Source organism: Panthera leo, chromosome B4, assembly GCF_018350215.1.
Source record: "Panthera leo isolate Ple1 chromosome B4, P.leo_Ple1_pat1.1, whole genome shotgun sequence".
Taxonomy (NCBI): domain Eukaryota; kingdom Metazoa; phylum Chordata; class Mammalia; order Carnivora; family Felidae; genus Panthera; species Panthera leo.
Window position 1 is genome coordinate 61,074,713 of NC_056685.1, and position 27,991 is coordinate 61,102,703.

Sequence of the window (27,991 nt, forward strand, 5' to 3'; positions counted from 1 at the left end):
TTATGTTGGGGTTTAAGACACATCTTAAGCAAAGATTCTGATAAATGTGTTAAAATAATACAAAAACTTATAATGTGAATAACAGGCAAAACAATACCTTGGCTGTTAGTATATTCACCTCTTCCCCTAAAAAAGCAGTGGGTTTGTGGCTTATTCCCAAACACAGATTTACACAACTGCAGGTCTCATACACCCTGTGCCTTAATATCCTCATAACTTTATATCCTTATAACTATGCTTTTGAACTTAGAAAACTATTATCAAAGGAAAAATTGACTAGTCTTTCATTTATTTATAATTTAAATTGTTTCCAGTTACTCCTGCAGTAACAATGTAAGAAATGCACAGGCAGAGTTGGTCTCCAATAGGGACAACTTTCAGATTGGTATAAGGACATGGGATTCTCTTTATCATTAGAATTAATATCCAAGACTTAAAGAAAGAGAAATAAATGGAAGGGCCTTCCACTGTTCATATGCAGTACTTGGCTTTTCCTGGTCAACTTAAAAAAGTGATCAATTCTCGGGAGAATGCTGCGTGGGGAGAATGCTGAGTGGGGTTCGACCATGGTCTTTCAAACTCCATTTTTCAAACTTCAGAGTTTTCTCATGATGTGTTAATTTTGTGGTGCACCAAAACTTTTGAAAAAGTTTAATTTAAATTCAATTTATCTTTATTGTAGCAGCTCTCACATGGCTTTCTGCCCAGAGTATTGCTTGCTCCATCTGCAAAAGTGGTAGAGTAACTTCTAAAGAAGCAATATGATGGTTTAATATAGATGCAAAACCTAGCTCACTTTTTGATTTTTCAATATTGTCATAAAAAGTACTGTTTAGCAGCCAGAGATGTGACATTTAAGCATTGGGAATTATGTGAATAATTTAGGTGTTAGAATTAATCTAAAATATAAAAAAGATTCCAGCATTGATTTTTAATGTTTTTAGACAGTTTCATTCCACGGATGCTTTATTTTTAAGGATATAATGAAGAGTAAAGGAAGTAGAGTGGACACATGTGCTTCATCTCTGAGTTATCATTTGGAGTACATAGTTAAATGCAGCTCATTATGTAAATTAGTTTTTTATTAATTTATTATAATGATTACATGGATGACATGCTGGCTTCTTTTTGTGTATTAGGCACTGAGATAATAAGAGAAGAAGTTCATATTTTTTTATTGACATACAGTCGACATACAATTTTATCCTAGTTTCCGGTGTACAACATAGTGATTTAACATTTATGTACATTACAAAATAATCAGAACAAGTCTAGTTATCATCTGTCACCATACAAAGTTATTATATTATTATTGACTATATTCCCTATACTGTACTTTAAATCCCTGCGACTTATGTATTTTATAACTGGAATTTTGTATCTCGTTATCTCCTTCACCTATTTGGCCCATCCCCCCCAACCCCCAACTCTTTGGCAACCACCAGTCTGTTCTCTGTATCTATGAATCTGTTCCTGCCTTTTTTTTTAAGATTCCATATATAAGTGAAATCATATATTTGTCTTTCTCTTATTTCATGTAGCATAATGCCTTCTAAGTCCATTCATGTTGTTGCAAATGGCAAGATCTCATTCTTTTTTTATAGCTGAGTAATATTCCTTTATGTATGTGTACCCCATCTTCTTTATTTATTCATCTATTGATGGATACTTAGGTTGCTTCCATATCTTGGTTGCTATAAACAATGTTGCAACAAGTGGGACTGCATATATCTTTTCCAATTAGTGTTTCCATTTTTTTTTTTTTTCAGATAAATACCCCAAAGTGGAATTGCTGGATTATAATGGCACTTCTATTTTTAACTTTTTGAGGAACCTCTATACTGTTTTCCACAGTGGCTGCACCAATTTACATTCCCATCAACAGTGCACAAAGGCTCCTATTCTCCGTATCCTCATGAACACTTATTTCTTGTCTTTTTGATACTAGCCATTCTGATAGCTGTGAGGTGATATTGCATTGTAGTTTTGATTGTAGTTTTGATTTGTAAATTTCCCTGATAATTGGTGATGTTAACCATTTTTTCATGTATCTGTTCGGCCATCTGTGTGTCTTTGAAAAAAATGTCTATTCAGGTCCTTTGCTTATTTGTTAATCATATATATATATATATATGTATATATATATATATATATATATATATATATATATGTATATATATATATTGGTATTGAGTTGTATAAGGTTTTTATATATTTTAGACATTAACCCTTTATGGGACATATCATTTGTAAATATCTTCTCCCATTCAGTAGTTTTCCTTTTCATTTTGTTGATGGTTTCCTTCACTGTGCAAAAGTTTTTTAGACATTAAGGGAGTGATTTTTGCCCAGTTATGAATCAAGCCAAACTGTGCAAACCAAAATGGTGGCTAATGACAACTTGCAAACTAGTGTGAAGTGAGAGATCATGTATCTCCTACATAATGGAGATTTCATAAATGGGTTAGATGCTGCACAGAATTCATAAGAGACCTGCTTAGAGGAGGGACCTGATTGAACTTTCTTAAGTGTACTCTTAAGGACTTTCTTAGTGTACTCTTTCCATATTTTATATATATTGTTCTAAAAACATATCTGAAATAGTTTCCATTGGATTAATGTGAAAGCTGAGTATCATATGAATCTTAAAGAACTGCTCAGGGACAGTACATCATTTTCAGTCTCACTCTGGCATGAACATAGACAAAGGGAAAGCGAAGAAGGTGGAAAAAAATCCCATTTTAAGAAAATGACAATTCATTTTCTGACATTTAATATGAAGACAGAGATACAAAATCTTTCTACCAGTTAAAACTCTCGGGATTGAAGGTAACAGAAAACCTAATTCACATTGGATTAAATGATAAATGAAAATTGTTTTGAGAAATGAAAAGTCCTATAGAGGTGAGAGAAGTTTTAGAACTGATTTGATCAAAGCTTCAGCTCCATTTCTCTGAATTATATCATCTTTTTTCTATAATCTGTATCTGTTTTTATCCTCAGACTGGTTTCCTTTATGGTCACAAGATGACTATTAAAAGCAATAGGAATTACACGCTTTTCCGCTTGGATTCTCAGGAAGACAGAAAGTTCCTTCTAACAAGCACTGAACATTGGTCCTGAGTTTTGTGCCTATTGGATGATCCCTGAAGCAATTCTTATGGTTAGGGTAATGCCATGATTGACTTGGGACTGGGTCTGCCTGCCCCCACTTATGGTGGCAAGGCGTTTGGGAGTAACTTCTGGCTTCCACCAATTAGGACTAACCGTGGAAAAGGTTAGGGTTAAGCTCATCCAATATATCTGAATACTGCACAATGGGGGCAGAGTGAAATGCATGTTTGGATAACAACTACCACATCCACTGTAGTGTACCCTATTGCTCACCACCACTGTAATTAGTGAGCATCTTCTTTCTGTCTCTGCAAAGTGTTATATCTTCATCTGGAGTTCCTTGTGCTCTAGCAACCAGTGACAAGTCACCTACTGACAACAAATGCAAAATGCAATGGAAGAGAAAGGACAAAGTAATTGCAATGAAAACTCCCAATTAAACAGGGTATATCTGGAAACATTACATAGTAGTCACTGATCTTTGTCATAATCTGTAGACAGGAATAGTTAGGATTCCTGGATAGCAGTGGTATGGGTTCTTTTGGCAGGTACTGTTTTGCTTTCGGTGTTCTTTATGGCCCCGTCCAAGATGGTCATTGGGGGAAGATGCTCTTTTTAAGAGGTTACACTATTTTGGCAGCTTATTTCCTATTAGGTTGAATATAGAAGTCTGAGGCTTAAAATTAAATAGTCACAGGCTATTATCAGTCGGGTTTGAGGTTTATTTAATAATATATCTTCCTGCTAATATTAGGTTTTTGAACTAATTGCTTCTTGTTGCTTCTGTAGGCAAGTAACTATGGTCAGAGACCTTGTGTAGTCCAAGTTTTTATATCTTGGAATTTCTCTTTACTAGTAGCCCTTCACACTCTGCCAGTCTGAATTTAGTTTAACGGCCCATCCCAAGATCTCAGTTTAATGGCATCTGCATTGGGGATATTCTAAAAAATGAACCTACAGTCAGGAGGGAAGGGCACAAGTAATTTATTCCTTGTCTCCATAATAAGCACGATGTCTCCAGTCACCTCCATAATGAGCATGATTTTTCCTCCAGTTAAGCAGAAATTAAACTGTTCCATCGTTGGTATACTGAAGATTATTAGGATTTTAGACATTTTTTGTTTGAGGGTCTGAAGGGTGTTGTTCCTAAAAGTACAGACTACAGAGTTTGCTAGCTTCTTATAACCTTGGTCATGCAAGGTAGGGACTGTCTCTGAAATATTTTATTCAATCTTTGTATCATGAACACCACTGGTTCATCAATGAGAGTCAATTTATAACATCCATTATGCTAATAGAGAGCCCCTAATTTCACTTATGAAAACCTGTTTATCACATCCATTGATTAGCAAAGTCTCAGGCGTTAATGGAAGATAATGATAGCAGAAACATTTATGGTTGCTACGTTTGGAATGCAGTCTTTCTGATTAAATGCCAGCTGAATACATCTAAGGTGGGAAATCTAGATTATGGCAACTGACAACCATTAGGGGATAAAGTAAATTAAGTAACACATACGTGCACATTTATATCACATTATGTACAGGAAAGTATCTTGAGGGAAAGTATCAATTCAAACTGACTTAACCAATATTCAATACACTATTCAGTATTCAATACTGAGGAGAGTAGCAAAACGGTCAGACTCCATGCTGGTTTGATTTGAAGGCTCACATAATGGAACAATCGAGTGTAGAAAGAGAAAGGGGCCAGAAAAGTGCTTATTTAATAATTTCACAGTTTGTATTTTACATCCTTTTGCTTATATACAATGTTACAGATCTTTGTTTATTTGATCAGGGTTTCAGCTCCATTTCTCTTTCATTTTCTTGGTCACAAAATGACTGCCTTCGGCAACAAGGATCATATGCTTTCTCATTCACATCGAGAGGGAGAGGGAGCCATACTACACAATTTTGGAGCAAAAGTCCTATGATTGGTGCTCAATCCCAAACCATATGTGGCTAAGGGAACATCATAGGTCAGGGTTATCCTGATTAGATTCACTTTGGGATAAAGGTGAGGTTAATTCCACCCAAATTTCTCAGGTGTGTGCCACACAGTGTGGGAAGAGTGGAATAGATTTTGAGAAGGCAAGTATCCGCTACAATCATTTTCAAAGCATATAAAGATATAACAATTACATTATTTTCCTGTTGGAGTAAACAAAATGAAACTAAACTCTAAACATATGTAGTAATGACTCTGATTCCATATTTGGTGTTTGAAGGTTGACAACTTTCAAGCCTTCATCTGTTCCCTCTTGCCCTACATCTGTGCAGGCTGATGAGAAAGCATGGGTGCTCCCTTCTTTGGTGCCAGTGGGAAATTCAAGCCACACAAGCCTTGGCCCCTACATAGGAATTTTCACCCTAGCACCATGCCCTAGCCACCATAAAACCCCCAAGAGCCAGTCTCTCTTCCAACCTCCTTCCACCCTTCTCCCAGCCATTTTGGACTTGTTTGGGAAACCTACCCTGCTCTTCCTGGAAAGTCTCATTACATGACCAATAAATCTTCTTACATCCTCTTGGTGCATGTGTGGCATCAGAAGTCTTGAAATGTGGACCAGCTTTTAGGTGGACATCCATCTCATCTCTGTGGATGACTGCAACTGCATATAAACTGCAATAGGACTAAGTTGTGGTGTTTCATTATTCTTACCAGCAAGTGTAGCATCTTCTTCCTGAATCCCCTACCTCTTTGAATAGCACCAGAAACCAGGAATACACCTTCAGTTCTTTCCTATGTTTTTGCTGCCTACATGCCTTTCAAATCCTTTTAGCCAATTTCATGGGTACCACCTCTACTCGGGCTTCCACAATTCCTCATTCTAGTTGTTCTATCAGTCTTCTTTCCCTGTTTTTCCAGAGAAAAACCTGTTCCCTATCTAATAATCCAACCTGCACACTGCTGCTAAAGTAATTCTCCCCAACCCCACTTAAACAATCCATTTGTTTTCCATTGCCTACAGGATAGATTTCAAACTTCTTCGCAGTTTATAAAATTCTCCATTCCTCTTGACCCATCTACAGTTCCCATTTCTCCTGTCACATTCCCACACATTCACACCTTTGCCTCCACTATACCGACCTCCACATTATACTTACCTCTACAGTTCATAGGCAAGGAGATACATACAAAGGTATACGTGCCTGTGTATGGAGCACTCTTTGTCTCTTCTTAGCTTGGCCAATTCCTACTGGTTCTTCAATACTCATCTTGAGCTTGACATTTTTGAGAAGTACTTTTGTTGAACGCAGGTTGAATGAGGTGCTCCTCCTCCACATTTTAACAATAAACTTGATTTCAGTGCTTGTTCTCACCCTATTTGATATCATTATCTACCTTTTTCTCCAAATTTGATCCTCTTGAGGGCAGGAACCATGTTTCTCATCTCAAAAGGTCACAATCTATTAGGGTGATGGGCCTGCAAATACATGCATTACAAAGGTAAATAATAATACAAGATGGCTTATGAAAAATACCCTGAAAAGTAATAGAGTCATAAGTCCTAATGTAACAGAGGGATAAATTCTAGTACACTTAAATTCTTGAGGAGATAAGAAGAGGACTATGGAGAAATTAGAACCTTCACACATTGCTAGTGGGAATGTAAAATGTTTTTCACTCTGGAAAACAATCTGGCGGTTTCTCAAAAGGTTAAGCAGAATTAGCAAATGGCTCAGCAATCCAACTCCTAGGTATATATATCCATGAAAATGTTATGTTTACCCAAAAACTTGTATATGAATGTTTGTAGAAGCATTATTCGAATAGCCCAAAAGTGGAAACAACTCAAATGTCCACCAACTGAGGAATGGTTAAATGAACTATGAAAACATGATGTGAAGTTAAGGAAGCCAGTCACAGAAGACTACATATTGCATGATTGCATTCATATGAAATGTCCAGAATAGGCAAACCTAAAAAGATACAAAGTGGATTAGTGTCTGTCTAAGCCTAAGGGGCAGGGAATGGGAGGAATGGGGAGTGACTGACAAAGGGTACGAGATTTCCTTTTGAGGTGATAAATATATTCCAAAGTTGATTGTGGTGATGGTTGTACAATTCTGTGAATATACTAAAAACCATTGAGTTTAGACTAAAAAATAAAAAGTACAGATTACTATGTGAGGAAGGGAAAGACTTCATGGAGGTGGTGAAATTTGGATCCACTGATAAACAAATGATGTGAAAAGCAGAGGCAGTGTGTTGTGGTGAATAAACAAATCCTTTCATCGGGCAGACCTGGCTTTGGATCCTGCTCTACCACTTGGTTAAATTACTCTCCGTAACTCTTTATCCTTACCTAAAAAGTGAATATATTAATATACTTACTTTGGAGGATTAACGTTATGACAAATTAGTAGATTCAAAATATTTAGCCAGTCACATAAGATAATTATGCCAGCACATAGCAAATGTTCCATAAGTATTAGTTTCTGTTATTATCGTAAGTCTGTTTAATATTGAATATTGGAGTAAGTGGGACGGAGGAAACATACAGACATATCAATGAAAACTCTCAGAAACTCATCTGAGGTTTCCAGCAGAAAGGGATGAGACACAAAATGATATAAAGGTAACTGTACTTGGTTTAAGAAGCATTTATTGAATATCTTTCTTCTAATCACTAAATACTATGATATTGATGCATATACAAAAACAAATAAGAAGTAGACTCACAGATATACAAATGAAAAGTGGTCTTTGACTTCGTGGTCTAGTAGATAGGTGAATAAATTTGGGTAAGAAAGCATCAGTCTGCTATAATGGAAACGTGTTCATGATAGAAACACACGACAGAAAAAATGGATGTAGAAGACCGACTTTTGAGCTCAATATTGGGACTACTCATTAACCACCTGAGCCTCCACTTCCTGGAGAATTGTTAGGATTACTTGTTGACATTTTCCACTGCAAGTACATAGCAGAGATTATTAAAGGCTTGAGTCAATTTTGTTCAGTGGAAAGATGAGAAAATAACATCCAAAATGTTAAAGAATTCCTGTTATACAATGACTATGAATGCTCCAGAGATTTATGCTCAAAGTTCCCAGATTTTACTTGTTTATTTTTCCCACTAGACTATAAACTCCTTGAAGGCAAACATCTTGAATGAAATCTGGTCCATTCTCAGATTGCCACAACTTACTCCAGTAAGCCAAGTGGACATTTAATAAAAAAATTGCTAAATAAATGTTCTTCAAATCTCTCCCATGTCAAAGATGGAAGAATCATTGACAAGTGACTTGCTAGTTGACTGTTCCTCTTTAACAGTTATTGACACTTTGATATGAACACACACAAAAAATCTATATAACCACACTTCTTTTTAAATAAAACCCTGACAGTTATGTCATTCTCTTTTCTTTTTCTTCAGGAGAAATTATTTGACTGAAGGCTTGGAAAAAAGTGGCTTGGCAGCTGAAAATAAACTGTCTCTGAAACAGAGATGGCATATATAAGTTGCTGTGATCCGGAGCTGAGGCCAAGAACAAAAATAATTCTCAAGCAGAGTCTTTGACTGATGTCATATGGTCTGGAGAGGCTCTGGGTTTAGGTGCCTTCCGGTGCTTGAGTGTTCAGATATGCAGAGAAGAAATGGAGCAGTCGTCCAGTCAACTGTTTCTTGAGCACTTACTACCTGTCAGACATTTGGCTAAGTTCGTTTTTATTGAACTCTGCCTGGAGGTGGTGAAAACATCAGGCAGGCTTTTCTCAGGAACAGTCCTATAGAATCCCAGATGGGAGTATCATTTTGCGGATGGTTTTATTTGCATACATTAGGCATAGGAACTGCGTCCGTCATTCTAGAGGAATGAGAAGCTATAATCAACAGGAGGTAGTTTCTGCGTCAACCCCTTTCAGAAGGCAACCCTCCATGGACTACTCAAGCCATTAGAGGCGTGGCTCTGAAGATGGGGCCCTCAGCTCGGGTCACGTGACGCGCGTGTTGGCGTTGAGTGACAAGCGCAGCTCTGGGCGGGCCTTGGAGGAAATCAACTTCCGGGGGCAGAGGTGCTTGAAGCCGGGTGGTGCGTGGGCTATCCCAACTTGTGTGGCTGGGGTCGCGTTCCCCCACGACGGGTTTGGGGTCGTGCCCCGGGTGTGCGCTTGCGGGGCCGTCTGCTGGGGTGGCTCACCTGGCAGTTTGGGTGAGCGGCGCGGAGGCGGCGGCGGCGGGAGCCAGAGCGGGGAGCAGGTAAATGGAAGCTCGCCTTCCGGGCCTGGGTCTGGGGGGCCGGGGCCGCGTGAGGCGGGGGCGCGCCCGAGGCGGCTTGGGCGCGGGCGGGGAGCGCGGCCCGGCTTCCGCCTCTCGCTAGCTCCGGCCTCTCCCCTCCGAGGTGGCCGGGACCGGGAGTTGGAGGTGTGACCTGCTTCGGGCTGGAACGGATCCCTGCTGCCTCGGCCCTGAGTGCCAACCGGTACTTGCTCTGCCGGCAGGTTTCAGCCCTTGTACATTCCAGAATCCAGTATTTCCGAACGTCTACGGACAAGTGCACGTGATTATTGTGTCACCGAAGCTCCCACCGAACAGAGACTTAGATCCTTGCCAAGTTTTCACCGATGGCGCCTGGTTTATGTTTCCCCCTCTGCTTCGTTGTGTACACCGGTGTAAAAGCTTTATAACACCTGTCAGCCACATTACCTTATAGATACTCTGGGCCACATGTTGCCATACAAGGGGCATTTTGAGGTTACGGCAGGAGCCAGTAACTTTCCAAGTGGTGAGGCATCCATCATCCCTGTAAGTGCGCCCCCTTTCCCCACAATAAAGATGTTTCTTCTGTCTGCCCAAGTTGTATATTGTGGTGGAAAGCTTTGGACGTGAAATCTATTTCTGGCTTCACTTTAAGGAGTGGTAACCCTATTAAAAGTAGAGCTGGATGTTTTTTTGGTAGGATGGTGTTGCTGCTACTTTTACTTGCTTCCATGATGCGAGTTGGGGCAGAGCCTGATTTCCTGGAGGGTGAAATCCTGGCCACAGCTTTAGGTGACTCAGCGTCCCCTTAAGAATTCCGACTCTTTTACTTTCCTTCCCTTCTGAACTGTGAAGATATTGATACCACCATCCTCTCCAAATATTTATCCGGGCGGTAGTTGGTGATGGCTTTTGGGAGTAGTTTGAATGCTGCCTGGTGGAGTGATTGGGTTGGGCTAACATTTCACCGTACAATTTAAGACAAAATACCCAGAATATTTAGTTGGGTGGGACCACAGGGAGTGACAATAGATTCACTTTGTTCTCTGACATCAGAGAGTTCTACACTTCTAATCATCCCATTTGCCCTGTGCTACAATTTCTGTTGCAATGAAGGAATTGGCTGTACTTACTGTACCTGTTAGGTAAATGGAGCAAGGGGGATGCCAGGGAGAGCGCACCTGTGTGGTGCTGGCTAGCCAGTAAATTGTGTGGTCGCCAATTGCCCTGGTTACAAAGTTGGCTGGCTAGGGTTGTTCTGTGTGCTTGGAAATCTTATTATGAATTGGTTTCCTAGCAACAGTATAAGCCAAATGGAATAAACATAAAACAAAGTGATGAAAGTTAAAATTTACCTCTTTTATTACATGGGAAAATGTATCTTCTTATTGGATCAATCAGCTCAAAACTTTTTAGAGCTTTTGTAATCATTTTAATACACCAGAAAAAAGAAACTGCAGAGTCATCAGAGAGGGACAGCACTTACTTATTTTTTTAGTGACAGGACAGCACTTTATTATTATTATTATTATTAGTGACAGTAAAGAAAGAAAAAGAAAGAAAGAAAGAAAGAACGATGGTTACTAATGAGCTGATCTGAAGGTTAAATGGATAAATAGGAATTTGCCAAGTAAGAGGCACCCCTAGCTTGTACATACATGACTTATAAAGTATATAGGATTGTTACAAATAAAGAAAGCTATTTGAAAGTTTATTGTATTTCTCTTAATAGAAGTTGGGGTGGCAGTGCATTGGGCTGGATGAGACCATTTCCATTAGTAAATTGCAAGTGAAATGTTAGGTAAGTTGTTTCTGAATTCTGGCTCATAATCACAATGTTCCTTTATCAACCTGTTGCTTGTGACCTTTGGTCTTGTTAGCTAATCAAATTTTGTTATTTTCTGTTCAAACAGTGCTTAATAAAAAAGGCAACTCTTTTTAGATTAATTCTTTGTATCAGTATCTGTTCTTATTGATAAATCTTGATGGTAAATTGATTTTTTTTGTTTGCAATATTTCTAAGGATTTTTTGGTTTCCTCACTGTCTTACCCCCACCCCCAAACCCAGTGAACTGGAGGTAGCTCATTTAATTTGATGTGTAATTTTCAAAAGGGCATGTCCTGTGTCCTTTGAAATTTAGGTTTATTGAGGTATAATTTACAATTAAAATCATCATTAGGTCGAAAGTTATATGTGGATCTTTGACAGTGAGAGGGTTGGTGCCTCTAACCCTTGAGTTGTTCAAGGGTCAGCTGTATTTCATTTTCTTGTCTGATTGCACTGGCCAGAACCTCCAGTATGATGTTGAATAGGACAAGTATGAGTAGGCATCCTTGCCTTGTTTTTTTATCTTAGTAGGTAAGGCATGTAGTCTTTCACCATTAAATAGTTAGCTCTAGGTTTTTTGTAAACAGTTTTCATCAGATAGGGGAAGTTTTGTTAGCCTCCAGTTTGCTATTTTAGCATGGATGAATATTGTATTTTTTTTCATTGTGGAAATCATAGTAGATTATAGTAGAAAATTGGGAAATAAAGAATCCTATGAAGAAAAAAACGCTAACCCATTTCTGTTAACATGAAATAAGTTCTGCAAACATTTTGCTGGTTTTTCTTTTGGTCTTTTTCTTCTGAAAACATTTTAAAAACAAAATTGTAAATATTGTTTTATATTTTTCTCTTTTCAGTAGCATTACATTGTAAGTGCTCACTACATCATGAATTTTTTGAGAACTTGATTTGTAAGTTCTTGATTCATAGTTAAGCTTTCCCCATTAGAATTAACATTAAACATTTTTGTGCATAACTCTGGTAAGATTTTTTTTAAAGTTTATTTTTTGAGAGAGCACCTGTGTTTATGAGAGTGGGGGAGGGGTTAGATAGAGAGAGAGAGTGAATCCCAAGCAAGCTCTGCCCTGTCAGTGCAGAACCTTACTCCTGGCTCGAACCTGTGAGATAAGGACCAGAGCCAAAATCAAGGGTTGGCTTAACTGACTTAATTGGCTGAGCCACCCAGACACCTCTCTTCAGATTCTTAATATACACTGCCTCTTTGTTTTATTTGATATTCTTAGAATTTGTCCTCTGGGTTATTTATCATAATAAATTTTGGAGCAAAATGTGGTAGTCAACATATTGACTTTCTGGGCATCACTTTAAGATAGAATCCTAGAAGTTTAGAAACTCAGAGTACCTTGTATTTTATCTAGTTCAAACCATTTCTTTTATAGGTTTAGAGTCTAAAATGATTGAACAGCTTTTCTGCATACATTGTTTTTTTGCTGCCAATAATCTAGATAGAATTCTGGATGCGTTTAGTGTAGTGTGAAATACTTTTCATGTTCTTTTGATAAGAATTATGGAAATCTTTGAGCCTAGCATTATATAGTTGCATATGCAGAGTTTCTAAAAACTCCTTGTCTGTTGTTTTCTTGAATTCCACCCAGTACCTTTCGAGGTAGGTAGTATTTTTCCCACTTCATAGCCAGAGAAATTGAGTCTCATACAAGTGAGCAAATTTATCCAAGGTTGCATTAATAGTAAGTCGTAGAGCAGGGGTTTGATAACAAGTCTTCCTGAATTTTCTTTTATTCATATGCTATACTACCAATACTGAGTTCTTGTAATTGTTTTGTGTATCTTGTGTTTATTCTGAATCTGTTTTAATTTTGATGCTTAGAATAAACTCATTAAGCAAATTAATAACTCAACAGAGATGGTATCAGTCACTTGTAAAATGTTTATCCAAATTTATGTCTTTGTATATTTTTAAATTTTAAATTAGTTAGACATTCTTTACCTGTACCCTCTTTTTTTTTACTTTTACAAAGAGTGTTAGCTATAGGACGTATAATCCTACTTAAAGAATTAGGGATATATTTAATATTACTAGCAAAGGATATAATTTTTAAAATTTTGAAATGGGAAGCATTTTTTAAAATTACAGGTTTAATAGATGAAGAGCAGAGTTAATGTTATTCACTTTAAAATGCAGCATGTAATAATTCTATCGAAGTGGTTTTCCTTAGAAGGGTATGTCCGTTTTGGTATTTACATAACTCAGCCCAACACATTGTTGTCATATAGAGTAACTATATGAACTAAGTAACCACTGTTTTGTAAAGCATGAAGTCACTTTTTCCTGCTATTTGGGGAAGACTGACTTTTTTCCCCCTTTGCCAGCCTTGTTATCATTGACCATGTGCATCTCCTACCAAAAGAAGGCCTAGCTAATGCAGAGGCCAGCCAAATTGCCTTTTATGTTGTGTCCAACCTTGTGGTAAGGTTTGCACGATCTGCACGATCATTTCAAGATACTTTACTTTTGTATTATGAGAATTCAGAACTTCTACCATTGTGGTAAGGATAGTGTTGCAGTATTATGTAAGATCCATTAATCTGTGGATGTGCTTCACTGATAGGGACTCACATGAATATTACTAGAAAAGTACATGGGTAAGGGCACCTGGGTGGCTCAGGTGACTGACTTTGGCTCAGGTCATGATCTCGTGTTCAGTGAGTTCCAGCCCCACAACGGGTTCTGTGCTGACAGCTCAGAGCCTGGAGCCTGCTTCGGATTCTGTCTCCCTCGCTCTCTGCCCCTCCTCTGCTCGCACTCTGTCTCTCTCTCAAAAATAAATAAAAACATTAAAAAAAAAACTACATGTCTACATGTGTAGACATCATTAAAGAGAGTTGGTAAAAGTGAGAGTATCATTATTTTAATTATGGATTTAATAAAGACAACTTAACATGAGGTTATACCTTTCATTCCAACAGTTTGCCCACATTGGACATGAAAAATTGAAAATAAGCCTATGAAACCTGAATGGCATTAAATGGGCCACCCATTTGAATCACAGGACAAATTGAAATGAAGATTTGTTTTCTATTCTGCTGAATGGGAAAACAGTGTTTATTAACTGTTGATGGTTTTCACAAGGCATTTAGATATTTTAAGTTACTTATTTTGTCTGTTATGCAGAAGAGGTATAATTTATTAATTTCTTTTTAGGACTAGTTTCTGCTTAAAGGGAATGGTGTAAAATATCTCCTGCTTATTTAGTATATGTGATTTTTTTCCACAGTCATATTAGTTAAGGATACTTGTATAGTACCTTTTGTTGCAAGAACCTTTCGTAGGAGACTTTATTTTCATTGGTGTACTGAGTTTTATTTTCTATAGTTCCAAATTTAGGTGTTACTGATCTTGCTTCTCTTGTTATAAATAGGAGAGGTAAGAAATGCCACAGGGTTATTCTCAGTGTCGCAGTCATGCACATACAAAGTGATTTCCATATGGTTGATGAGAAGTCCTCTGAGCACTTAGAATCTAGTCAGATTGCAAAATGTTTTATGGTGTGATTCCTACAAAGTACTCAGGAGTAGAAAATCTAATGAACAAGTGAGGCAGCATATACATGAAATTTTTAGATGATTTTTCTTTCACATAGCAGGACCATGGATATTATCATCATAGTTACTTTCATCTGAGCAAAATAATTTAGCAGATTGTTTAGGTGGTAAATTGGGAATTATAAGGTAGATCTGATTCTTTAACCAGCATATACTTTTTTCCCCCACTTAAAGTATTCCAGAAGGTATCTATTGATGAACTGTGCGTGTGTGTGTGTGTGTGTGTGTGTGTGTGTGTACGTGTGTGTGTGTGTGTACTTTGGGAAGTATACTTTGGGAAGTAAACTTAGGGTAGTTTTTGGTCATTATTTCTTGCAGTATTCTTTTTGCCCCTTTGTCTCTTCTGGAACTGCCATAGTTTTTATGTTGGCATGCTTGATGGTTTCCTACAGGTGTCTGAGGATCTGTTCACTTTTCATTTCTTTTTCTTTCTATTCCTCAGATTGATTAGTCTCAATTGAGAAGCCCAAACATTGGCCCCTGGGTAGGTTTGTCTATTACCTATTGAATGTATTGAGTGTATGTATTGGTGTATAACACACAATGTTAATCATGGAAAAGAAACAGAGGCATTTAGAAGGATAAAGAGTGATCAAGGAAGAAATCAAGACAAAAGCTTTAGCATTATTAACAGAAAGTTGGGAGTTAGAAAGGAGGAGTTATTGATAGGCTGAGAGAATAATGAGTGGTTTGGGATACTAGAAATTTCAATAGGGGTGAATAACAGGTTTGGTAGGAATGATAGGGTAGTACAAATAGAAGTATACAAAGTTGTAGTAAGAAAATGAATTTTACAGGTTAAGATCCTGGAATTGAAGCAGTTATGTCAATATCACAGGTATCATAGGGACTACCTGTGTTTATGGACCAATTACTGCAATGATATATTGTGATATATGTAATGGCAGTAATAGTAACCACTATTTTTAAGTATTGGTAATGTAGCAAGTACTGCCCCTGGACACTTTCAAACATTTTTTAAAACACTTCTTTTTGATTATTTTTTTATTGAGGTGAAACTTACATAACATAAAAGTAATCATTTTAAAGTGTATAATTAGTGGCATTTAGTACATTCACAATTTTGTGGAACTGTATCTGGTTCCAAAATATTTTCATCACCCCAGAAGGAAACCCAGCACCCATTAAGCAGTCATTCCTATTTTCCCTTTTCCCCAGCCCCTAGCAAACACAATCTGCTTTCTCTATGGATTCACCTGTGTTTTGGATATTTCATATAAATGAAATCATATAATGTGTAGCCTTTTGTGTCTGATTTCATCCACTTAGCATAATGTTTTTGTGGTTCATCTATGTTTTATTACTATTCCATTTCTTTTTATGCCTGAATAATTTGTTGTATATATAATATATAGCACTTAGCACACTTTGTTTATCCATTCATCTGTTTATGGACATTTGGATTTCCCCACCTTTTTGCTATTGTGTTGATTCACTATTGTGAATAGTGCTGCAATGAACACTTGTATACCAGTATTTGTTTGGGTACTTGCATTCAATTTTGTTGGGCGTATATGTAAGAGTGAAATTGCTGCATAATGTGGTAATTCTGCATTTATCATTTTGAGGAATTGCTAAGCTATTTTCCCACGTGGCTGTATATATTGTATTCTACCAGCAGTGTATGAGGATTCCAATTCTCCACATCTTCGTCAACACTTGGTATTTTCCTTTTTTCTCTTTGGTTATGGCCATCTCAGTGGGTGTGAACTGCTACCTCATTGTGGTTTTAATTTGTATTTCCCTAATGATAATATTGAGCAGTTTAAAGTGTCTTTTGGTTATTTTTGTATCTTAAAGAAGTGTTTATTAACTTCTTTTGCTTATTTTGAAATTGGGTTGTTTGTCTTTTTGTTGTCGAGTTTTAAGAGTTCCTTTTAAAAATTTTTTATATATATTGGAGAACACATGCGAGTGGGGAAGGGGGCAGAGAGAGAGAGAGAGAATTTTAAACGAGCTCCATGCTCAGCTCAGCACAGAGCCTTATGTAGGGCTCCATCCCACAATGCTGGGATCATGACCTGAACCTTAGTTGGACACTCAACTGACTGAGCCACCCAGGTGCTCCTGAGAGTTCTTTATGTATTCTGGGTACTAGACCCTTACTAGATATATGATTTGCAAATGTTTTCTCCCATTCTGTAGATTGCCTTTTCCCTTTCTTGATAATGTTCTTTGATACAAAAAACTTTTAAATTTTGATTAAATTCAATTTAGTAAGTTTTTCTTTTGTTGCCTGTGCTTCTGGTGTCATACCTAAGAATCCATTGCCAAATGAAGGTCATGAAGATTTGCCCCTATGTTTTCTTCTATGAGTTTTGTAGTTTTAGCTGTTTTATTTTGGTCATTGATCTATTTTGAGTTAACATTTGTTAATTGTGTGAGATAGGAGGTCTATGAAATTTTTTAATTAAATATTTCAAACCTTTAGGGTAATAATACTGTATATATTTTTGTATCCACTTATATGGTGCTTGCAGATTCTGGGGACTGTTTTAAAGATTTTACAAATAATTAACTCATTTAATTAATATCCAAGTGTACTCACCACTCATTTTTTCTCATATTGACATTGCCTTTTGCTTCATATTTTTAAAAAGGAATAATTACTATTGCTATAATTTACACCCTTGAACCCATCCTCTTCTCTCCTTGTCCAAAGTGTAGCACTATTCTGAAGTTGTAGTTTATAATTTCTTACATGCCTTTTTAACTTCACTGTGGTTGTGTATCCATAAGAAGTATGTGTGATGTCTTTTTAAAAAAATTCATGAAAATGGTGTCATATTTTGTGTATTTTGCTGCCACCTCCTTTGTTTATTCAACAATACATTTTGAAATTTATCTATGTTGATACATATAACACTAGTTTATTCATGTTCATTGATTTATCGTGTTGTATGACTTTTACTAATTATTAATCAATTTCCTCTCTCTAAATGGACTTCTAGGTTATTACTTTTTTTTTCTTTTTGCTATTTTAAACAACCTGGCAATGAATTTTTTTCTTCACCTTCTCTGATGCACATGAATTTTTCTAGGTTCTGTCATAGAATTTGCTGGTTCTTACTATAAGAACATCTTCAAGTTAAGTATTACTAGATTATTCTCCCAAGTCATTGTTCCAATTTTTACTCTTAATATTAATATCTGAGAGTACGGCTCTCCATCCTTGCCAATACTTGGTATAATTACTTTTGCATTTTTTGCTAATCTGGTAGATATAAATGTCATTGTCAGTAACATATCTTTGTCCCTGATTACTAGTGAGATTGACCATTTTTCCACATATTTTATTTCTGTCCCTGATTACTAGTGAGATTGACCATTTTCCACATACTTATTAGTCACATGGATAATTCTGTGAATTGTCTATTCATATATTTGTCATTTTAGTGGGAGTTTAGAAGAGAATGGTGGTAAACATGGATGTTCAGTACTCCATATTTAACTGGAAATGCCTCCTACTCATTCTGGCTTTGGATGCAAGTACTCAAGGCTTCTGCCTGTGAGAAAACCTTAATTGACCTTCCAGAGAAGTTCAGATTCCTTTCTTCCCTCAATCTTTGCAACACTATGTGGTTGCATGTATTTTTAAGCTTATTTCTCTCTCTTTGCCAGACTTGACGGCAAGGGCCAATTTTGCTTACCATTATATCTTTAGCACCTTACAGGTGCCTTGAACATCATAGGTGTTAGTATTTGTTGAGTTAATGAACAAAGGGAAAATAAATGATGAATGAGGGAGCTGATATACATAAGACATTCTGAAGGAGCCAAGGCATCCAAGGAGATGAAAGCATGGGGATGGGCATGAGATTTCAACACTTTTAAACTTTTATTGTAGTTTACATTATATATTGATATTTTCTTTACTAATCTAAGTGGCTGTATTGATCATTATATTCTTCAGTAGAGCATGGTTGGTTTTTATTAAATAATTGTTGGATGAATGAAAATCAGATCTTAACTGACTTATAGGTTTTAGAAATGGATGCTCCACACTTCAGATTGTTGATAGTATACTATTCTGTTTATGAAGTTACTTAGTTACCCCAATATATTATTGGTGTATATGATTTTACTTGTGTCTTTGAATCTCAGGCATGTCTCTTGTAAACAGTACCTGATTGGATCATATTTTTTATCCATTCTTCCAATTTTTGCCTTCTAATTAGAGTTTTTATTAACCCTTGTGCATTTAATATAGTTACTGGTAAGATAGGACTTATGCTTGTCATTTTACTATTCGTTTTCTGTATGTCTTAATGGGTTATTTATTTTTTTGGTTCCTTAATTCCTGTATTATTATTGCTTTCTTTTTTGTTAAATAGATATTTTCTAATGTGCCGTTTTAATTCCTTTGTTTCTTTTACTATGTATTTTTTTGAGTTATTTTCTTAGCAGTAGCCTTGGGGATTATAAACAATATGTTAATTTATAATAGTCTGTTTGGTGTCTGTTTGGATTAATACCAGCTTAATCTATAATATAGTTCTATTTCTTCCCCTTCTTTTTGCTACTGTTGCACAACTTACTTCTTTCTACACTGTATGCCTGTCAACTCAGATTTGTAGTATTTGCTTTGTGCAGTTGTCTTTTAAATCAGATATGAGAAAAAAAAGAATTACGAACAAATATACCTTTGTACTGTTTTTTATATTTACCTATGTAGTTATCTTTACTGGTGTTCTTTATTTCTTTATGTAGGTTCAAGTATTGTCTATTATCCTTTCATTTCAGCCTTTAGGACTCCCTTTAGTATTTCTCATAGATAAGAACTGCTGGTGATGAGTTCTCTCTGTTTTTATTCATTTGGGTATGTCTTAATTTCTTCATTTTTGAATATTAGTTTTGCTGAATATAGAATTCTTGGTTGGCAGTCTTTTTCTTTCAGCACTTTGAATGTGTCATCCTACTGCCATCAGGCCATCATGGTTGCTTATAAGAAATCAGATTAAAAATCTTTTCTTGGATTCCTTGTATGTGATGAGTTGCTTCTCTCTTGCTACTTCCAAGATTCTCTTTGTCTTTGGCATTTGAAAGTTTGGTTATGATATATTGAAGTGTGGATCTCTTCACATTTATCCTAATTGGAATTGTTGAACTTCTTGGATGTGTAAAGTAATTTTTTCATCAAATTTGTAGACTTCCATAGCCTGATTTCTTCAAATATTCTTTCTGCCTGTGGCCCACCCCCCCTTTTTTTTCTCTCCTTTCTTTCTGGTGCTCTCATTATGCATATGCATATGTTGGTATGCCTGCTGGTTTTCCACAGATCTTTGATGCTCTGTTCATTTTCTTCATTTTTTTTTTTTCTTTCTGTTCTTCAGACTGGATGATCTCAAATGATCTATCTTCAGGTTCAGTAATTCTTCTGTCAGCTCAGACATGCTGTTGAGATCTTTCGGTAAATTTTTCATTTCAGTTGGTGTACTTTTTAACTACAGATTTTTTTTGTTGTTGTTTCATTTCTGTGATTACTGTCTTTTCATTAATATTCTCCATTTTATGAGACATTGTTGTCATAATATCCTTTAGTTATTTAGGCATGGTTTTCTTTGGTAATTTGAGACTATATCAACGAACACATATAAAGTAGTTGATATTGATATCTTTGTCTAGTAAGTACAATGTCTGGGTTTCCTCAGGAGTAATTTCTATTGACTGCCCTTTCCCTCCCGTATATGAGCTATACTTTTTTTGTTTCTTTGCATATCTCATACTTTCTGTTGAAAACTAGATATTAAAAATTGTAGATATATAGTGTATGTAATTACATATTATATATTAGATGATCCATAAGTGTATTGTATGTTAAAAATGTATAATATATATGACATGGAAATTTTGGATATCAGATTCTCCTTACAGGGTTTGTTATTTTTGCTGTTTGTTGTTGGTATTATTGCTGTTTGCCTGTTTAATGACTTGGAGAACTCTGTAAATTCTGTATTCTTTGTCTTGTGTGGTCTCTGAGCATTATTATCTGTTATATTATGCTATTTCATCTTTTATAATTGGGTATTAAATAGAGGAAACAGGGCTTGTGCATTATAATTAAAAAGGTCATTGAATTGTCAAAACAATTATGCTGGAAGGGGAAAGTAAAGAAGCGTTTATTGAATACTTACTATGTGCAGTGCTGTAACATATTACTTGGAGAAATTGGATTTTCTGGTTAATAAGATTTCCTAGTAAAGAAAGCCCACCAGAAGCCAAGTATTTTTTGCTTTGGTGAGAATCTCTTATACTTTAACTTGTGGATTTGAATGCCTTAGTAATCCAAGGTAACTGAATTCTTTTCTTCCCTGTCCTGTCCCCAAGCATTGAGCTGACTGGCTTAGCATCTTACAGTACCTGAGAGTCATCATTGGGAATATTATTTCCAGTGCTATAGAAGAGATTGGGATGATTGTTATCTTCAATTGATATGAACATGGGGTTAAAATGTAGTTGTATTATATCTTTGGGTTCTTAGAAAGTAAACATATGTGAGTTTTTGTATTTTACTTAATTTGCATCACCTTTGAATTTGAAGAAGACATAAATGGTTTGCCACTATTTGTAAATGTTACTAGAGATGCTTTTTTATATTTACATTAGTCTGTCCTGAGGTGCATTTATTTTTTTTGCAGTGAAGCATACGGACATTTCTTTGAGAAGTAATGCCATATTTCACCAATCAGAATTCCCAAAACAAGTAATTTCAAGTTGTCATACTCGTCATGAATTTAAGGATATGAAGGACCTGCTTAATATTACTAAGTTTTTCACAGGAGAGTGTCAGGTTAGGTATTTCCAAGGTGTATCTCCCTTTTTTCTTTTATTTCTCTTACTATGTTTGAATCCTGTGTAATTTTGGGCCAGGTATTTATTTACTTAGTTATTACCAGACAGATATCCCATGCTTGGGTGCTGTATATTGCTGCCAGAGGCAGCAACATAAAGTTGTTGAAGGTGATAAAATGTGTTTCTAGAAGTATAGTTAATTCTTCTGTGGTATCTAGTTAATGTAAAATACAAAACACCAACCAAAGACATTTGTACACAGTTAAGGAAGTATATGTTATTAAATGAACTTAGTAAATAAAAATAGTGTCAGTGCCATCACCCAATAGCTAGCATTTTTTGGACTTGATTATATATTTACTCATAGAGGAATAGCATGAGTTGACATTTCTGTAGGATTCTGACAATATGGCATATAAAAAATGTTGGTAGTGCCTAGTTTGCCTTATGGGAAAGCCTTGGATTTTTAGTTAAAATGGTGAAGAGAGAAAGTCCTTCAAATATTGCTCATAAGGGGTCAGGTTTGTTAGGGATATAGCCAATTGTAAAGGGAAGGAGAACTTTAAGTGTGTTTCAGACATGAGTATTGGTTTTTTTTTTCATTAACACACATATTTTATTATGTTTTTCTGGAGGAATTAGAGTGTGTAAGCATTAAAAGTCTTTCATAGATAAATTTTTACTCAGTTACTTAGTAAGTTTGGTAGTGAAAAAATTACAGGTAATTCATACTAAAGTTAGGATCAGATTTAAAAAAAATTATCTTGATGATGATACTGGTACTTTAAATTGGAGAAGAAATTAAAATTAGTGGTTAGAACAAGTTTTATATCATCATGGAAAAAAGTGAGCAAATGAGTCCTTTATGTGTTTCCCTCGATAAACAAGTCTATTTCAGTTAAAGGGCTTAATTAGCAGACCTCTGATAAATACATAAACAAGGACTTAATAATTGTCAAAATGGAGCTTATAAAAGTTAAAATAATGGACAACTGAGATACGTTGAGAAGCAAAATTCAGTTCAGTAGAAATCTTTATTGAGCCCTGACTATATTTCAGGTACCTATAGTAGCTGCTGAAGGATACAGAAATAAATGCCACTTGGTCTTCAAGAACCTCACAGTCAACTAGATGAGAGTAATATAAGCTAATACATTGTAGTGAGGATATAGATTGGGAAGGTATGGGCTTCTGAAATTTGATCAGGGACATGTGAGAAGACCCCGATGAAGCTGGAGACATTGAGCCCCCCAGTTTTGATGAGTATTCTTTCTTTGCCAGGAGGAGTGCGCCACCCCCCCCCCCCCTTCAGTGTTGGTGACCTCCCCATCTGTTGGGAGCTTTTTTCTTATTCCCCAGTGGGAATGACTTCTCCACCTCTGTTTGAAGTCTGAGGGGATTCATTCTGAATTGCCTAAGGGAGCTGTAATGGCCTCCCCTGAGGCAATTGCCATTGTAAGAAAATGCTGATTCTGGGACCTTATCAAAATAAAAAGCTTCTGCACTGCAAAGTGAACAATCAGCAAAACTAAAAGGCAACCTACAGAATAGGAGAAGATATTTGCAAAGGACATATCAGATAAAGGGTTAGTATCCAAAATTTATAAAGAACTTACCAAACCCAACACTCAAAAAACAAATAATCCAGTAAAGAAATGGGCAAAAGACATGAATAGACACTTCTCCAAAGAAGACATCCAGATGGCCAACCGACACCTGAAAAAATGCTCAACATCGCTCATCATCAGGGAAATACAAATCAAAACCACTAGGAGATACACCTCACATCTGTCAGAATGGCTAACATTAACAACTTGGGCAACAACAGATGTTGGCGAGGATGCAGAGAAAGAGGATCTCTTTTGCATTGTTGGTGGCAATGCAAGCTGGTGCAGCCACTCTGGAAAACAGTATGGAGGTTCCTCAAAAAATTAAAAATAGAATTACCCTACAACCCAGCAATTGCACTACTAGGTATTTATCCAAGTGTTACAGGTGTGCTGTTTCGAAGGGACACATGCACCCCAATGTTTATAGCAGTACTATCAACAATAGCTAAAGTATGGAAAGAGCCTAAATGTCCATCGATAGATGAATGGATAAAGAAGATGTGGTGTATATATGGCAATCAAAAAGAATAAAATTGCCATTTGCAACTACGTGGATGGAACTGGAGGATATTATGCTAAGTGAAATTAGTCAGAGAAAGACAAATATCATATGACTTCACTCATATGACGACTTTAAGAGACAAAACAGATGAACATAAAGGAAGGGAAACAAAAATGATATAAAAACGGAGGGGGACAAAACATAAGAGACTCATAACAGAGAGAACAAACAGAGGGTTACTGGAGGGGTGTGGGAGGGAGGATGGACTAAATGGGTAAGGGGCATTAAGGAATCTACTGAAATCATTGTTTCACTATGTGCTAACTAATTTGGATGTAAATTAAAAAAAAATAAAATTAAGTATTATGTTGAGAAAAAAAACTGATTTCCTTAGACCGGCCTCTACCAACCCCTCTTTGCTTCTAGATCTGTAACTAGATTCAAATCCCAGCAGGCCTCTAAAAGTGAGGTTCAAAGTGTGACTCATGAGGAAATGTGCTATACTCCAAAAGAACTACTTGAGTTTTCTGATTATAGACAGAAATCCAGGGAATATGCGTGGGAATGGACACTTCCCAGGGAATCCAGGGAATATGCGTGGGAATGGTGAATATGGACCAAAGGTAGGCTTCAGTAGACTTGGAGATTGGGATGTTAGAGTGGATTTGTCATTTAAGACCTACTCACCGAGACTAAAAGGGTCTAGAAGAGATACCTTTTTTTTTTTTTTTTTTTTTTTTTATTTTTATTTTTTTAAATTTTTTTTTTTTTCAACGTTTATTTATTTTTGGGACAGAGAGAGACAGAGCATGAACGGGGGAGGGACAGAGAAAGAGGGAGACACAGAATTGGAAACAGGCTCCAGGCTCTGAGCCATCAGCCCAGAGCCCGACGCGGGGCTCGAACTCACGGACCGTGAGATCGTGACCTGGCTGAAGTCGGACGCTCAACCGACTGCGCCACCCAGGCGCCCCTAGAAGAGATACCTTTAACCAGTACTAAGAGAAATATGTTGTGAGAGGTCCCTGGCATCCTTGAGCTCTGTGATTACTGTTATGTATAGGCTAGGCCTTAGAATGCAGTCACTGAATTGGGAAACCTAAGTGCAATGGGAGTAAATGAATTCCAAGGTGGTATGGGCCAAGTAGTGGTACTCAACTGCCAAAGGTAAGGTGAGCATGGTTTGGACAGCAGAATCAAAGCAGCAATTAAAATAGTCTGTTTCATCTAGACTAGTGATGTTGGCTGCTTGATTGTGGTGTTCCTGGTGAAATAGGTAGGAATGCTTCTAAATTCTTACTTGATTTGTATAAATAGAGAAGTTCTAGTTCAGGTGAATAAAAATCTAGCCTGAATCATAAAAACAAAGAGTCATTACCCTTCAATCAGTTCTTAGACTTAAATATTTATAGATCCAGAACCCCTTGAATGAACAGATGGCAGCGTCCCCTTAAGGAAAGACCCTGGTATACGGCCAAAAATTTATACTGTCAGTTTTTCTTCAAGTTTTCCCCAAAGGGACCTGTGGCCCTCTACCAGGGAAATTGCACACTGGGGAGAGAGATAATTAGACCTTTTGGAACTACTGGACACTGGCTCTGAACTAACACTAATTCCAGGAGACCCAAATTGTCCTTGTGGTCTACCAACAGAATAGGGACACATGGGCGTCAGGTGATGAATGAAGTTTTAGCTTAGATCTGTCTCACAAAGGGTCCCCAAGTCCATCCATTGGTTATTTCCCCAATTTCAGAATGCATAATTAGAATTGATATACTCAGCAGTTGGAGAATCCCCATTTTAGTTCCTTGAGTAGTGGAGTGAACACTAAGGGAGGCCAAATAGAAGGCCAAATAGAACTGCCTCTACCTAGGAGAATAGTACACCAAAAGCAATATCTCATTACTGGGGAGATTGCAGAGATTGGTGCCACCATCAAATAATTGAAACATGCTGGGATGGTGATTTCTGGCACATCCCCACTCATTGTGTGTGCATCCCCATTCATCTTGCCCAGTGCAGAAGACAGATGGGGCTTGGAGGTTAACAGTGGATTGTTGTAGGCTTATAACCAAATGATGATTCCAGTTGCAGCTGCTTTACCAGATAGGGTTTTACTGCTAGAGCAAATTATCCCCAGGTACCTGATATGTAGCTGTTGATCTGACAATGCCTTTTTTTCCATCCTTGTCAGCAAGGTCCAACAGAAGCAGTTTGCTTTCAGCTGGCAAGGTCTAAAATACATCTTTTTTTTTAATTTTTTTTTTTTTTTTTCAACGTTTATTTATTTTTGGGACAGAGAGAGACAGAGCATGAACGGGGGAGGGACAGAGAGAGAGGGAGACACAGAATCGGAAACAGGCTCCAGGCTCCGAGCCATCAGGCCAGAGCCCGACGCGGGGCTCGAACTCACGGACCGCGAGATCGTGACCTGGCTGAAGTCGGACGCTCAACCGACTGCGCCACCCAGGCGCCCCTAAAATACATCTTCACTGTCTTCAGGAATATATCAAGTCTGAAGTCCAGTGTTATAAGATAGTTTGCATAGATCTGTTTGCATAGAAAAGGAGTCTCCTTTTACTTCCATAAAATACCGCATTTGTGAATTAAATTGATGGCATTATCTTGATTGGACCTAATGAGCATGAAGCAGCAACTATAGACTGATTAGTAAGACATTTGAGTGTCAGAGCATAGGAAATTAACCTGATAAAAGTTCAGGGGCCTTCTGTCTGAGTGAAATTTCTAGGGGTCTAGTGGTATTGTGTATGTGTAGATACCCTTTCTTTAAAAAAAGTTTTTTTAAATGTTTATTTATTTTTGAGAGAGACAGAGTGCGAGTGGGGGAGGGGCAGAGAGAGAGGGAGACACAGAATCCAAAGCAGGCTCCAGGCTCAGAGCTGTCAGCACAGAGCCCAACACGGGGCTCACACCCATGAAATGTGAGATCATGACCTGAGCTGAAGTTGGATGCTTAGCTGATGGAGTCACCCAGGTGCCCCTGTAGATACCCCTTTTAAGTTGAAAGGTGAATTATTGTATCTGGCCCTTTCTACACCCAAGAAAGAGGCACAATCCCTAGTAGACCTCTTTGGATTTTGGAGGCAGTGTATTCCTCATTTGGGTGTGTTATTCTGACTCATTGACCGAGTGACTCAAGAAAGCACGAGTTTTGAGTGTGGCCCAGAACAAGAGAAGGCCCTGCAACAGGTTCAGGTTTCTGTGCAAGCTGCTCTGTTGCTAGGGTCATATAATCCAGCAGATTCAATGGTGTTTGAGGTGTCAGTGGCAGATAGGCATGTTGTTTGGACCCTTGAGCAAGGCCTGATTGGTGAATCATAGTGCAGGTCTTTAGGATTTTAGATCAAAGCCTGCCATTCTTGTGGACAATTATGCCTTTGTGAGAAGGAGCTGTTGGCCTGCTACTGGGCCTTCAAATCTGCTTAAGCAGAGGCCATCAAGTTACCATGTAACCTGAGCTGCTTATTGAATGGGTAATTATCTGGCCCAGCAAGCCATAAAGTTGGGCATGCACAGCAGCACTCTAGTCAAATAGAAACAGTATGTATGTGATCAGGCCTGAGCAGGCTCAGAAGACACAAGTAAGTTACGTGAGGAAGGGGCGTAAATGCCTTTGGTCCCTATTTTGCTAGCATTTTCTTTTTCTAAGACTGTATCTATAGGCTCATGGGAAGTTCCCTCAGGTCCACAGACAGGAAGAAAAGCCTTGGACATGGTTTATAGATGGTTCTGCATGAAATGCAGGTACCACCTGAAAGTGGACAGTTGTACCACTACAGTCCCTTTCTGGGACGCGCCTGAAGGACAGTGGTGAAGGGAAATTCTTCCAGTGGGGAGAACTTAGGGCATTGCACCTGGTTGTGCACTTTGCTTGGAAGGAGAAGTGGCCAGACAGATGATTGTATTCTGTTTTGTGGGTTATGACCAGTGGTTTGGCTGGATGGTCAGGGACTTGGGAGGAACATGATTAAAAAACTGGTGACAAGGAAATTTGGGTAAAAGATACGTAGATAGACCTCTCTGGACAAACATTGTGAAAATATTTATGTTCCATGTGAATGCTCACCAAAGGGTGACCGCAGCAGAAGAGGATTTTAATAATCAAGTTAATAAGATGACCCATTCTGTAGATAACAGCCTCTTTCCCTAGCCATCCCTGTTATTGTGCAGTGAACTCATGAATAAAAATGACCTGCGGGCAGAGATGGAGGTTACACATGGGCTCAGAAACGTAGACTTTGACTTATCAAGACCTGCCTGATTATAACCAATGCTGAGTGCTCAATCCATCACCAGCAGAGGCAAACACT

At 37.4% G+C, this 27,991-nt stretch overlaps 1 protein-coding gene and 1 long non-coding RNA gene across 13 annotated transcripts in view; one reads left to right on the plus strand and one right to left on the minus strand.

Annotated features, from left to right (window-relative positions):
• The window catches only part of LOC122224387, a 31,853-nt gene extending 22,295 nt beyond the window's left edge, over positions 1 to 9,558 (minus strand). For 8 of the 11 annotated variants that reach the window (XR_006204737.1, XR_006204736.1, XR_006204740.1 and 5 more), the window contains exons 1-3: positions 7,804 to 9,151; positions 6,225 to 6,544; positions 5,591 to 5,739 (exon numbers count right to left, since the gene is read on the minus strand). This is a non-coding gene — a long non-coding RNA (uncharacterized LOC122224387). Of the gene's footprint in view, positions 1 to 5,590; positions 5,751 to 6,224; positions 6,545 to 7,803; positions 9,152 to 9,263 lie in introns of those variants that run through there. The other 3 variants (XR_006204742.1, XR_006204741.1, XR_006204735.1) reach the window with 3 other exon arrangements.
• The window catches only part of CCDC91 (coiled-coil domain containing 91), a 347,760-nt gene continuing 329,007 nt past the window's right edge, over positions 9,239 to 27,991 (plus strand). Inside the window, exon 1 of one of the 2 annotated variants that reach the window (XM_042946164.1) lies at positions 9,239 to 9,322. Coding sequence is in view for 1 of the 2 variants with exons in the window: in XM_042946169.1 (XP_042802103.1) it covers positions 9,791 to 9,868 (78 nt within the window). In the remaining variant the exon portion in view is untranslated. Of the gene's footprint in view, positions 9,323 to 9,611; positions 9,869 to 27,991 lie in introns of those variants that run through there. The other variant, XM_042946169.1, reaches the window with a different exon arrangement.